The sequence below is a fragment of the Cyrtonyx montezumae genome, unplaced genomic scaffold, assembly GCF_038088225.1.
Source record: "Cyrtonyx montezumae isolate F1298 unplaced genomic scaffold, pur_monq_1.0 scaffold_5, whole genome shotgun sequence".
Taxonomy (NCBI): Eukaryota; Metazoa; Chordata; class Aves; order Galliformes; family Odontophoridae; genus Cyrtonyx; species Cyrtonyx montezumae.
In genome coordinates, this window is record NW_027072056.1 from 20,147,363 (window position 1) to 20,161,600 (window position 14,238).

The 14,238-nt window shown below is 37.2% G+C and overlaps 1 protein-coding gene across 1 annotated transcript in view; it reads left to right on the forward strand.

Moving 5' to 3' along the window:
* Positions 1-11,387, forward strand: part of BCHE (butyrylcholinesterase) — a 29,935-nt gene extending 18,548 nt beyond the window's left edge. Inside the window, exons 3-4 of the mRNA XM_065747824.1 lie at positions 4,307-4,473; positions 9,431-11,387. Of these exons, the coding sequence (XP_065603896.1) occupies positions 4,307-4,473; positions 9,431-9,558 (295 nt within the window). The 3' untranslated portion in view covers positions 9,559-11,387. The remainder of the gene's footprint in view (positions 1-4,306; positions 4,474-9,430) is intronic.
* Positions 11,388-14,238: the final 2,851 nt, after the last annotated feature.

Here is a 14,238-nt window from a genome sequence, read left to right on the forward strand (position 1 = left end):
GGCAATCTAAACCAATGTGTGGTACAGTGTTTACAACATGCTTTACAAAAGTAAATTACACCTCAGCCATTTTCCATGAGAACTATCAGGGAAGATTTTTCTTTGTGGATGACAAAATATAACGTAACAGTATAAAAGGAGTTCTCTTAAACGGAGATAACACAGCTGAGTGAAAAACTATTAAAAGTTCACTCACAAAAATAAAGTGAAATCCAAAATTAAAAAAAAAAACACACCATGATTAATTAAATTTTTGTGAATTTGTTTGATAAACCATCAAATTAATGTTATAAATATTAATAAATATGCAGTGACCTAGTATTGTTTTCCAGGCTGTATTGATCATATTAATGAGAATGGTAACGTTGGCATTTTGATTATGATTAACTGTGCTCAGCTTGTTGCTTTTTCATCTAAAACAAATTAGCCTTTATTTTTACTGAAGTTTTGGAAGAACACTGAATACACAGAAATGATCATTGAATCACAGAATGGCTTTGTTTGGATGGGACCCTAAAGCCCACCCAGCCCCACACCCTGCTGTGGTTTGGCTGCCCCATTCCTTCCAGCATGGCCTTGGGCATCTCCAGTGAATTTATCTCCTCTGATTCCTTCTTCACTCCTGCTGTCAAATCTGGAATATTTCCTATGAGTGACTCCTGAGGATAAAGTTCTATTGACAGTTATGTCTGTGCAATACTCGGAGAGGAAGAGTATGATCTTTGGAATGGTAAATTTACAGTACAGCTTATGAACTTTAGTGGGAGCATGTAAACATAAAGGTGGTGCTTGAGAGCAGCTTGAGTAGAGATGAACTCCTGGAAACTGTTTTTCTAATTATTGAGAAGATACTTTGCAGTCTTATATGGTTATGTTTATAAAATATATGAGAAACTATAAGTGAACTACTGTGAGAGAAGAGACGAGAAGAGGCAAGTCTGTAACCTCTTGCATATGAAAAGCAAAAAAATAGAAGAAATAAATAAGTTCAGTTTACACTGATGTTTAAGCACAGGTTTGGGTTCTTCTTTTCCAGTTCTTCTCTGGGAACAATTCAAATAACTGTATTTCCTAATTGCCCTAGACTCCTGCACACAGTAAAAAGCTCGTAGAAAATATTTAGTAAAGAACCTTGCATTTCCTGTGAGCAAAAGGCAGATTTTTCCTGGCTAGAGCAAAGGGATAAGCTTTTAGTGCTTAATGAAGCTGATGCATGATAGAAGTGTGGTCCAAGCCCTACTAGGCGTGCTCTCAGGCCCTGCAGACCTGACTGAGTTAGCGAAAAGTGAAATGTACTGAAGAAGAGATGAATGAATGATATCAGAAGATGAAAGAGCATCAGGATGTTAAGAGGTTGGAGAAGCTGATAAAGCTGATGAGATGGAGGTTTCTGTATAAATGCTGATCATTGTTTTAGTAGCTTCAAGTTCTATCAGCAAAGATCACCCATCCAGACACAGACAGACCAAGGTAGGGCTGTACAGTGTATTGGATTCCTCTTTGTTTGGTAAGGATATTCTCACAGAACTTGTAATCTTTTTATATGAATATTATTAAACTTGGAGTTTGGTCCAGACACGATGTAATTTTATAGCTTGTTCTGTGCACTGCAATTCTCATCATGGAGTTATTAGCAAGAAGGAATGAAATGTAATTGCAATAGGACAGCGAGGTCATAATCATAACTTGTTCTTACCAGTTAAACATTACACTCTTGTGATCTCTTTATTTTGCTGTAACTCAGAACTGCTTTTAAACTTTAGAAATTTTCAGAAGTGAAACTAAGACAGAAATTACTGGACATTTATTTGTACAGTAAGCATTCTGGAAATGAGGATGTCATCATCAGCATGCTCACGTATCTCAAAATGCTGCTCTCTTCTGGCAGTTCCTTAAGTAATTTTTTAGTAAAATACATCTGTAGCTATTGTATAATCCCCCCTACACCTGCAGATTATAACGTGGAATGTCATGATTTATTTCACAGCATAAAAGCTGTTAAATGAATACTGACAGCACCATTAGTGCTCTGATCTTGAAATGAAGTACAAGTCAGCTCTGCTTAAGTTGTCATTCTTGCGAGTCACAAATAAATGTGCAGTTAAAAAGGGTGCCATAAGTTAATCAGATCAAAATTAGTAAAGAAAAATCAGTAAGGAAGTGAGCCAATCTGGAAATAGCACACTGAATCTCTAACATTGTGTTTCTGTAAGTGGCTGATACCTGGTGCTAAGAACTCTGGAGTAAAGCAGAATGCTGTAATGGGGGGCAAAACATTGGACTTATTCTGCATGAGCTAAGAGATGTCAGTGCCATTTCAGCAGCCGAATCTCAGACTGATCCCACCTATGCCCACTTCCTTGTTTCTGCTCGTGGTGAGCTGTGCTCAAGAGGACTCCTCTCTGACCACTGCCTTCTGGGAAGTCTTTGTGAAAAGTAATGTAAAGAGAAGCAAATTAAATCAGTGTCTAGTGTTCTTTAATTTATCCCATCAAGGATCATCAGCTACCATCGTTCTGCCCTAAAAACCATTCCTTGATGTCGACTTGATGTAGCAAAGAAAATTAGTCTTCCTGCTTGCACTGAAATAACATATTTAATTTGTCTTCCAACCTCTTCATAGCTAATAAAGATTTGTATTCTAAACAGAGATCATCCACTTTTTTTTCCTTAAAAATCATATTCTGACTCATTTGTTCCCTAATGCAATGTTTCACATTTTGTTCTTTTTAAACATGCTCAGTTTTTTGTTGTTGTATTTTTTTTTTCCTCGTAGTGATCTGTCCAATAGGTACTACATGTTGTCCTTTTTGGAGAGAAAAGCCACATCTGTCTGTCCTTTTGAAAGTTAATGTTTGTTATTAGAGCCCTATGAATTCTACTGTTATAAATATTTATCACAACTATTTTAATACTAGCAGCTGTGATCCTTTAACATGTGGAGTCCGTGTTATAAAGATCCAAATGCTCTGTAGCTCTTTCCAGTTTCCAGAAGATTTGAAACTGTTCAGATTTGGCACTCCTTTTGTGGAGCTCAGCATATTCCAAGGAGGAATAATTATTTTCTCTCCCACTATACCTTTAGTACAAAATTTAGACAGTTTTATACCTTTGCTTGCATTTTTATTTTTTATTTTTTTTATTTAGTCCAATCATTTTATTATCTGAAATGATCTGCAGTGTTGAAACTAAAACATGAAACCTGGAACCTCCTAAACTATTTTTTTGTTGTTGTTCTTTTGAAGCACTGGTAATAATTTACAGCTTCTCTGAGAATCTCCAGATACAACACATGAAACTTATGCATTGTATTTTATCAAATATTTTTACCATGCAGAGTATATTCGGGGGCTGCTCCATATTAAATGCCTTCTATGTTGTTATATTGGCCCAGACAGACAGAGGCTGTTGGTGGAATGGCAGTAGTGGCTGAACCTGTCCACCAATCATACAACCGTAGAATGGTTTGGATTGGAAGGGACCTTTAAGACCATTGAGTTCCAACCCCCTGCTATAGGCAGGGGCACCTCCTTCTAGACCAGGTTGCTCACAGCTCCATCTGGCCTGGCCTGGCTGACCCATTACATTTTGTTGCTACGTCACAGATGGTGGCAGAGAGGCAATCTGACAAAATGGCATCAGAAATAGGAGTGAGTATGAAGCAAAGGTGTGGAAAAAATGGCAGCCACTGATATTCCTTGATATCTGCTGAACAATTCTGGAGACCAAGAGTGGATGTGAGTGCAGTGTGGTGGTGGGTGGTATATTTCAGCAGTGATGACAGCAATAGTTGTCACTTCTGTTGGTGCAGATTTTAACGTGCACATGCTGCAGGCTCTGCTTTATCACTGGCAAAAAGGCATTGCTAAGGGAGGTACTGAGTTGAAAAATAGCATTTTGTAGCTAATAATTTGCTCTATCAAATACTGTTATTGTGCTCTTTGTATCTGTTGCAATTTCTACAGAAAAAAATACGAGGCATTTTCAGAGCAACCATGTATAATTATATACATATTATATATATATATATTATATTATATATAATACATGCACTTTCAGAGCAACCTATGTATAATTTTACTTTTATAATATTGATTGAAATCAGGTTTTGCTTTCTTTCATTTTCTGTTTTATTTTTCTATCTTTATTTTATTTTCTATTGCTTAGAAAAGTGTACTCCAGTAATTCCAAACTAACACAGCAAAGTTGAAATAACTTCAAAGCAAAAACAAGCAAGCAAAAACCCTTACGTGGTGTGATGAGGTAAATTCTCATTCAAAATGAAATGTTTCTCTTTCTCATTTAGAAATCCAAATGGGACCCTGATTAATGGTACAAGATGGCCAGTCTTCACCAGCACTGAGCAAAAATATTTAACGTTAAATACTGATGCTTCGGAGGTCCTTACAAAATTACGTGCTCAGCAGTGTCGATTCTGGAATATTTTTTTCCCCAAAGTTCTGGAACTGACAGGTAAAAATGTTTTTTAGATAATTTTATCTAAACTGTTTTATGTGAAGCTTGTTTGCTTGGTATTGATGTGATAATTTAATTTTAGTCTTTATGTTTCCATTTATAACTCTGTTTGACATCTATCAGTCCTTGAAATACTGTAACAGAAAGACTGTTTTTATTTTTACGTCCCCTACACAATTTTACACAGTTCTGACAAAGGAACATTTTAAGTTTCTACTTGCAACTGTAAGATTATACTTTGTAATGTAACAGTTCTCTCCTGTGAAATAGTATTTTGCATTTTCCATCTCCTTTCATGCCCAAAAGAACTCATGGGATGGTACATTCCATACATATAAGTATTTCTTCATCATCTGAGGGTCTGCCTCTTCCACCACTTCTTCTAAGGAAATTGACAAGCAGGGTTACTTTAATATGATGTGAGAGAAAACAAGAAGTAAGGAAAGAAATGTTATGTCACTGTTGCTGCAAATTGTAGTTCAGGCTGAGTTCAGATAGGCAAAGCAAGACTGCATCAGTTAGGACAAGAAGATAATCAAGCTCACTTATTTTACATACACTGCAGGGGTATTTCTAATTGTGTCAGATGATCAGTTTGACAAGGTTGTGCTTGTTGATGAACAAATAGTGATCCATTCTTTGCACAAGTTGTGCTACACCTTTGGTGTCTTCTCCATGTGCCATTGCTGGGTCCAAGTGTGTTCCAGCACCTGAGCAAGAAAGTTGCTGTGACAGACTGGGTAAGGCAGGTTCCCTGAGGCAGTTATATTCCCCATCATCTTTGTCATTGGGTATTTTGCTCAGGCAAAAATATCTGATATGTTCAAAAATGTGTAAATAAATAAATGTCATGGTTTATGGCTGAGAAAACTAAGAAACAAATTAAAACTCACTACCATAACACCCACATAGAAAATTCTGTCCTTCTATGTCTGGTATATTTTGTACGATTTTTGGAAGATTTATTGAAGTCTCCCCATTCAGTTTCCATATGTAAGACTATAACTGAAGACATGAGTTAAAGCATATGTTTATGTGTCTAGGTTGGTAGTCTGATAGACCAACCAGATTTAGATATATGTTATATAGGCTTTCAGTTCCAGCTTGACACAATTGCTTCACACATACATAGCTAGTCCTATTACAAAGGGCTCACCGCACCCAGAATACTCTCCCTTCACAGTCACCCAAAGACAAAGCAGGAGCATTCAGCATTTAATGTTTCATTCGAGGGCAGGAGCACCGGGACAACCACCAGAACATTTTCTGATGATGGCTTCTAAAAGAAACACACTGGAGGGACAATAAACAGTAAGTGACTCTTAAGAAGCTTTTAGAGCAATCATATGTTAATTATAGAAGCATCTCTGTAAGACTCTACCTCCTCAACACAATCTTTATCGCATCCTGAGCCCCAGCTATTTACATCTCTGTTTCCTCTAGATTATAGAAAGCTGCAGGTAGCCAAGATTTCCATTTGTTTCATTACTATTTTAGTGTCCAATGTGTACTGTACATAATTTCTGTTTTACTTGATATTGTTCCATCATATATCATCTATAAGGAAGTCAAACCTCAAAGTGGCCAGTATAAATATATTGTAATAAAAGGAAATACATAAACTCTTAGAAGATACTGAATATAGAAGCAAAGTTCAGCCCCTTCAGTAGTATGATCCAAAATCACTGTGTTTGCTATGAACCTCTCAACAGCATCTGGACTCCATAAAACAATACTTAGAGTATTCAGACTATTAAAAATGAGATGACTTAGAAAAGTCTCCTTCAGAATGACTTGTTTATTTTCATAGAACTATGTAGTGCACTCCTTATGCATGCAGAAAAGTGGATTAGCCAAAACTAACCTCCCTTGCAGCCGACAGAAAATTCTACTCAGTGTGCCTATGGCAGCCATCTGTGGACTGAATTCATAGAATCATTTCAGTTCTGGATGATAAGAGGGAGAATAGTCCTGACCCACCCCCCAGACAGGGCTATTTCTGTTTGGAAGATGATAATAATAATGATAATAACCTGAAGTCCTGAAAAGAAGTTTGCAGGTACCAGCATGTTGAGGAGGACAGAAAAAAATAATTCCAACTTGTCATCCTTTATTAATTATACTGTGTCTTAACAGCTACATGGCCTTTGTCTCAATCTTAATGTTAATACTACAAAAATAAATTCAAGCTTAGCATTTTATTGGCACATGTAGCAGAGCAACAAATGATGATATGGAGATAAATTTAACTTTGCTGTAATGCCACTGAATTGAGGGCTGTATGTCTATGTGGAAAGAAAAGAAATGCCAGCTGTCTGTGCTGACATTGCTGAAGAATCAAAACAAGCCATTTTCTTGGTTTGTTTCTCTGTTAATCTGGGACCTTTCTGAGCATTAAGGTATGATTCACCATCTCCTGAAATCTCCCCCCTTCTCCTTGTAAACTTCCCTGTGCTCTGTACTGGGCTAATTAATATCACTACAGACTCTGGGGCTATCTAAAAGATGGCATATAACCTTACTGTATTATCAGGTGACTAACAGGGAATTGCAGCACCCAGTAATCTGAGCTGTAATTATCAGTCAAGTCAAATTCTCTAATCTTTTTTCATCCTTTTTTTTTTTTTTAAATCTTGGTCTGTTGTTTTTTTTTCTTCCCATTTTTTTCATGTTTTCTAGCTGTCAGCTCATCTAAGTCATAGGTGGTTGTTTCAGAGAGATTGATGATGTTGGTGATAATGGGATGCATTGACTTGTGACTTCAAGTTGAATCTTATCGCTGAAAAAAGGAAACAAATAGGAATTCAAGCTCTCACTTCAGTGTTTTCCTTTCTCCCTTTTGTCTTTTAGATTCATAGTGGTGGCATGTGTGAATTTCTCATTGTCTGTTTTCTCTAGCAGAAATGCCTCATAATTTATACTCTCAACCAGTGACTTTTAATTGAAGATGTGTGTATCATAAAGCTATTTCACTTTCAAATGTCTTTGGGCACAAATGCTTTCTGCACATTAAGACTTAAACACGTTTAAACCTGAATAATTAAAGAAAGTACAGGTTTTTGTTTGTTTGTTGTTTGTTTTAATGCAAATGAAATCTCTATGCCTCGATAAACAAAACTGAGAACTAGAATAAGACAAGAAATTAGGTTTAAGGTTTTTTTCTCCTAAAAATGCCAATTATGGTTCATGTCAAACAACCAATCCATCTGACATATGTGGAAAATCTGGCTCTGAAGTCCTGGGTAGTTCTCTAAATTGAGAAATGTGCAGAGATGGGTTCCTAGGGTCAGGAAAGTCAAATGTTATGTGCGTCTTCTCCCTCTAGTTCAGTGAATCATATCAGCATAGCTTAGTAATCAAAACATGCTGTTATTGTTATCAGCATTTACAAATGTTCTTGGGGTTAATCACAGCTATGACCAGCAGAAAAAAAATTATAATGATGTGAACTTTTCTTTGAACTCTGATGTAACCAAGCTTATTTACTTGCTTGAACTGAGAGCAATTTGGGTAACTTTTTAATATTTCTTCCTATATTTGTTCACAATTTCACTTTTGACTACAAGAAGTACAGAACCTCCCCAAGAAAAAGTATCTTCGTTTTATTTCTGGTCTCACTGGAACAAAGTAATGTAAATCTCATTTCAAAGTCTCATTAAATTGCCATCTGGATTTCCAGACCAAAAAGGTTTGGAAATGTTGAGCTGAACTGCAGATAAGCAACCAAATTACTGGATGCTTCTCCAAACTAAATCTCTGAATCTGTTAACTCTCTTTCCAGAATATTTTCTCTACTGATGTGTAAAACACAAAAGTATTTCATTTTCACATAACCAGTTAAACTTGCAGTGCTGGCAGATCATAAAAAATGGGGGAAAAGAGTGTTTTTATAGAGGGAAAGGGCCTCTGCTCTATTGCAGCAGAAGAACATAAAGTCAAAAGAGCATAAAGAACTCATGGAGCTGTTATCTAGTGAACACAATTACTGCATTTTTTGGAAGCAAGCTACCTCAATATGGGACACTGAGATAATTAGGTGCAAAATGAATAAAGACATTCATAGATCATCAATGGTTTCTAAACTTTAAGAAAAATTCTGCAGCTGACCCACAGTATGCAGTGAACCCTGTATGCTTTATCTTTCATTTTGTAGTTGTGTGTGTTGTTCCTGCAAGGTCACTGCATCCCTCTCTAGGGTTAATTATCTTTTGGGGCTGGAGGAAGCAAACCCTCTCCATAAGATACTCTGGGAACCTTGTGGAATGATGTATTTTTATTACTCTTCTCATCCTCACCTTCTGCTCTGATGCCTATAACAAATTTGGCAATAAATATTACCTTGGGATACTGGATTAGTCAGCAAATGCTTTATAGGCTAGAATGAAAGAGAAAAAAGAAATTGATTTCATGTTGACATTATGCACATTTTACAGTATCCTTCTCCAAACTTGTGTCACTTACACATTAAACATGCAGATTTATTTCAAAGCAGGGTGAAATCCTGGTCATCCATTGTAATCCATTGAAACCAAAGGCAGGACTGTGCTGGCCTTCAACAAAGCTGTGATTTCACTTTAACTTTACAAGTTACCTTTCTCAGATTGTGTATCATATTCTTTGGGGTATGTGGGCTTCACTGTAGAATATATTGAACTAATATTTCAAGGTTTTCACAAAAAGATGTCTCTAAAATGACATGTTTAATGGACAGAATATTATGCAAGCAACAATCCCGTACATAAACATCTTTATTCCCCTGTAGTGTACCTGAATGATATCTTCACAGCCCTTCCTTCCTGATCTGTCACTGAATTACCAGTCATTCCAAGTTTGAGAAAAAGATACAAAAGAACATTCTAAAATGTATTTAGAGCAAATGACATTGATAATCAGAATTATTCTTCAGTAAAGAGATTCAAATTTAGATTAATGTAACGCATTTCATGTTTTACAGGAAATATTGATGAAGCAGAACGAGAGTGGAAAGCAGGATTCCATCGCTGGAACAATTACATGTCAGACTGGAAAAATCAATTTAATGATTACACCAGCAAGAAGGAGAGATGTGCAGGCTCTAATTAATATGTTTACCCTATCCAGTATGTTCATATTGCTGATCATCAAGGCAAGAATAGTGGTAGCTATCTGACATGGCTAGCACTGAATATGTTAAGCAGATTAAAAAAATATTATGGATATAATTTTGATTCCTCAGATCTTTCATTTATATTTTACCTCATATCTCAATAAACAATATAAAACATCCGCACTCTTTGAAGCTTCACTGCTTCACTGTGTTAAATAGGACTATAGAGATTAAAGACTGAAGATTAATGGTGTACATATTATAAACACTAGCTGCTTAAATTCTCACTTCAAAGATACAATGTAATCTGTTATAGAAAAAATGGATTTTTTTTTAGCAGAAATGGCAGTGTTTTACAGTATTGCTATGCAAGACACAATTGTTTTTGATCTTTAACTGCGATGCCACAGCACTTAAGCCTTGCTTCAGACATAATTGAATTGACATAAATATAAAGAGATTGCAACTTTGCTGGACACGCCAAACAATATTTGCTTGTTAGACCAAAAAGTTTTAAGGCAGACATTAAAGCCTGAATCATTGCTTTTCTATGGCATAATTTGTAAGACAAAGCCATAGTAGTAGAGTATTCAGACTATCTACTGAAACCTTAAATTGCTCTGTGAAAGTCCAGTGGTGAAACAAGCCAGAAAACCTAAGGCCTGTGCTTCTTCTAGCCTCGTTTCTTTCAAGGAGTAAGAAAGCTGCAGACTCACAAAGTCATAAACTCACAGCTTTTCCTATTCAGGTGCCCACTGTCTTCGTCCTGTACAAGTCTTTGCAATTAAGGTGAGCTCCAGCTGTGAAATTCTTGTGCACTCAGTTATTTCACAGTTGAAGGAGGGGCCTAGGTGTACTGGAACAGAAGGGATACATTTTTACACCTGTAGAAACTCATCTATTTACTGTCAAGCTCATCAAATGTCAGCCGTGAAAGCCAGGCTAAGGAAGGCTGAGAAAGACCTCTCTGGAGAAGGACATTGGGATGTGGTGGGAAAGACCCAGCTCTTTGGTATGGTCAAATGAGCTCCATTTGTCATGCACGTAGGCATCTCCTCAACTGCTTTCTACCCACTCAAGATGAATCTATTAGATGGTCCTAAAAATACCACTTGGATTGCTCTTCCTCCTACTTTTCTGCTTCTGGATGAGGTTGGAAGTTATATGCCTCAGTAACACCTTAAATAGCTGCCTTTTGCAGGCCCATCTGGGAGGAATAAATGTCAAAAATTTGATAAACATAAAGAGTATGTAAAAGCAACAGCCCATTTCATAAATAAATTATTCTGAAGCTTTCTGTAAAAGTAATAGCCTTTCAGTGCATCTATTTTCTGTCCTAGTGATTATGAACTCTTGCAAAATTCCATCTCAAATTTAATATACTGAAGAGGTCTAGATAAGGAACAGAGGGTGGTCTCTTTGTGGCTGTCAGTCTGACCACATGGCATCCCTACCCCTTGAAAAAGCGCAGAAAACCCACCCTGTGCTATTGAGGATTATCTGCCTTTTCTGTTATTTCTAGGCTATTTTATGGAAAACCATCTTTAACACAGTATTTCCAAAGACTTCATCATAAAGAGTCAAAAAAATTGTCGTTTTTTTGGCAGGCTGAATAAAACTTGATTATACCTAGGATTAAAAAACCCTCTTCACATGCTGTGTTTAGTATGTATCACAAGTAATTGGCTCACAACATACATCAGCATAGTTACTTCTATTAATAGTAGCATAAGGAGCTATACCATGTTGTGGTGTGTTGGCTATTTGCTGGACATTCTTCATATTACTGAAACACTATTAAGGGTAAACTTCTTGTCGTCACTGAGCTGCCATATCCTGGATGCAAAACTTCCACAAAGAGCCCTGACACCTGAAATAGCATCCAAGCATATTTAGAAGCAGCATTTCTCTTTTTTGATATACTCTTTTTGGTTATGGTTCACTATCAGTCTAATCAGTCTAACCTGGGGGGGGGGGGGGGAGGGGAATTGCTAATTAAAATGCTTAAATGACCTTTGGGAAGGGCAGTCTATAAAATATTTTGCTGTGAAGGTGTCCTCTGTGTGTGCTGTGAGCTACTCTGGATAAGTTTTCCTTGAAGATTAATGCTCTTTCTGGAGTATTTCTACCATGTCTGTGACATGTTCTTAAATAAAGGTAGGGAAGAAAGAAAAACAGAGTAAAATAAATCACTTCAAAGTGTTGTTTTACTGATTTTCTTTGTGTGACTGAATTGCTAGCTTTGTATTTTTCATATGCTGGGAAATAATTAATATCTCTGTTTGTCATTCATGTGAAATCAATATATTGTTTAGTCCTATGCTCATATCTCACACTTAAGCAAACGCAGTGAAGCCTTAAGTACTTGCATGAAAGTGTCTAAGGTAATAAAGACCTCAGAAAGACATTGTGGATGGCTTAAAACTGACGACCAAACAAACTTTTATTTTGAAGAAATTAAGGATATTGTCCTGTTGCTTTAGAAAATTACATATTAGGCATCTCAACCTGACCTCACTGAAGATGCAGTGTTAATTTGTTTTCTCTTGGCTTAAAAGAGACTAGAAATCAAGGTTTCCATGTGAAACCAGAAAAAAAAAGTGTTGATCCTCCTTTCCTGTTCCTGATATCTGAAGCAATGATTCTGAATTTAGTCCCAGAGTTGCTGAAAGGTTCTAAGATGAACAGCAGTGCCAACAAAAACGTTGGCATTAAATCAGTTGTCATTAGATTTATAAGGGAACAGCATGCAGACATTTCACACCTATTTTGCAGATACTCATAAGAGGTCTGAAGTGAAAAATTTCCCAGCAAAAATCTCTTTAATTAAAACCACTATCTTTTGCATTTTAAGTGTTTTGTCTGAAGGAATTTGGGTTATATAAGCTTTCAGTGAAGTTAAGTGTTAGCTGAGTGAAATCCCACCAGAGCTCCTCTTGGAATATCAAAACCTAAAGGAACTGGAGTATTCAGGGTACGTAGCTGGGGCTCTGCAGATTAGAACCAGGCAGATTTAAAACTTTCTGGCTTCAGACAGTGGCCCTCAGACACACATGGCTTTCTCTAGCAGAAGTAAACCCCTCACAAGGTTTCCAGGCTTCCCAACACAGATTTTACACTTGTAAATTGGATTTTTGGATGGACATTCAGGTCTTGCTGTCCTAAGACCTGGTCATTGCTTTAAGTTTATCACACCGATAAGGCCAAATTTCCATTTAAGCAGAAGCCTGGATTTTGGGCCCTCTCTGATCAAGCTATTTATAGAGTAGAGTTTACCGCTGTGTAAATGCATAGATGCATGCACAGAATTTAGCTCTGTGTGAATAGACAACTCAGATGTGTCTGCTAACAGTTAGGAACAGAGGGAAATCTCAGCTCAGTTAGAAATATCTTTGCAACATAAGGTATTTAAGTCGATCTTTTATGTTAAGTAGGGTGTTGGAGAGAGAATTATCTTAGATTATGGAAAACTGATGGTACTGTCAGAAAAATGTAGATATATTTCATGATACACAAGCTTAAGATGACCTCTGGCCTCTCTAATGTTCTTATCACCATGAATCGTCAGCAAGAAATACGTCTCATTGTCAGATACCACATAGATTAGTCTGAAAGGAATGCTAACCTTGGAGATAAATATATTTGTCTCTGTCAACATCATAATGCCGTCTTCTTCTCAGGCACGATTATGGTTCATGTGTTTCTACTGGCTCAGCACCAGTTCTGCAACATCAGCGGCAGCTATTTAGAGGGACATAATAAACAGCACCGTGTTTCAGCTACACCTGCAGCATGTCCAGCTAGCAACGAGCAGCCACTGCTAAGTGCCAGCCTGCACACAGAGGGATGCTGCCCTTCCTTCCCTATGCAGAGCTAAAAACACAAGTGTTTTTGCTCCCGAATGATCAATAACAGAAGGGCTTCACAGTGCACTTCACAGCAGTACTACATGTATCCACGTCTCCGTTCTGATAACTAAAGCAAAAACAAAAAACAAAACCTGCCCCCCCCTGAAGTGCAAAATGGGTATGGGAATTTGACAGTGAGACAGAATGTGGGGTGAGAAATGAGACTGCAGCTTTGGCTCAGGCCCGGGGGGTGCTCTGGAAAGTGCTTCTGCCAGCTGACTACTGTCTCAATATCTTTTCCAGTCAGTGGAACCATGGGCATTTGCCAAAAATTCTGACTGCTATTGGGCAGCCAGCATGTCTAAAGCCAAGCACCTGTGTAACAGATATGTGTGGCTGTATAAGTTTACTATGGTCGATCTGTCTGTAGTACACACCGCATACCAGTTGATTTACTCTGGGAGGACTGGGAGCAAGACTCCACTAGAAGGAAGTTCCTGGCAGAATTACAAGTATAGCTTTGTCTTTATTTCTCCTCGACTGTCTGAGGTTCTGGGTGGGCTTTCTATTGCTAGCTGCCCACTGCTGTATGAGGGTGAAGAAACTTCTTTGTTATTCTATTGTTCTCCAGCAAAATGTAAAATTTTAGATTGTTTCAAGACTGCCTTTTAGGGGTCTGCAAGAGGTATTTGGAAATGGTGTGTGAATATAGTTAATATTTAACAACCTTGACTCTGTTTGGTGAACTGAGAAGACCATTTCTATAAAACCATATGTTACAGATTTGAGGTAGCATTCATTCATATGCACATGGCATACTAATATATA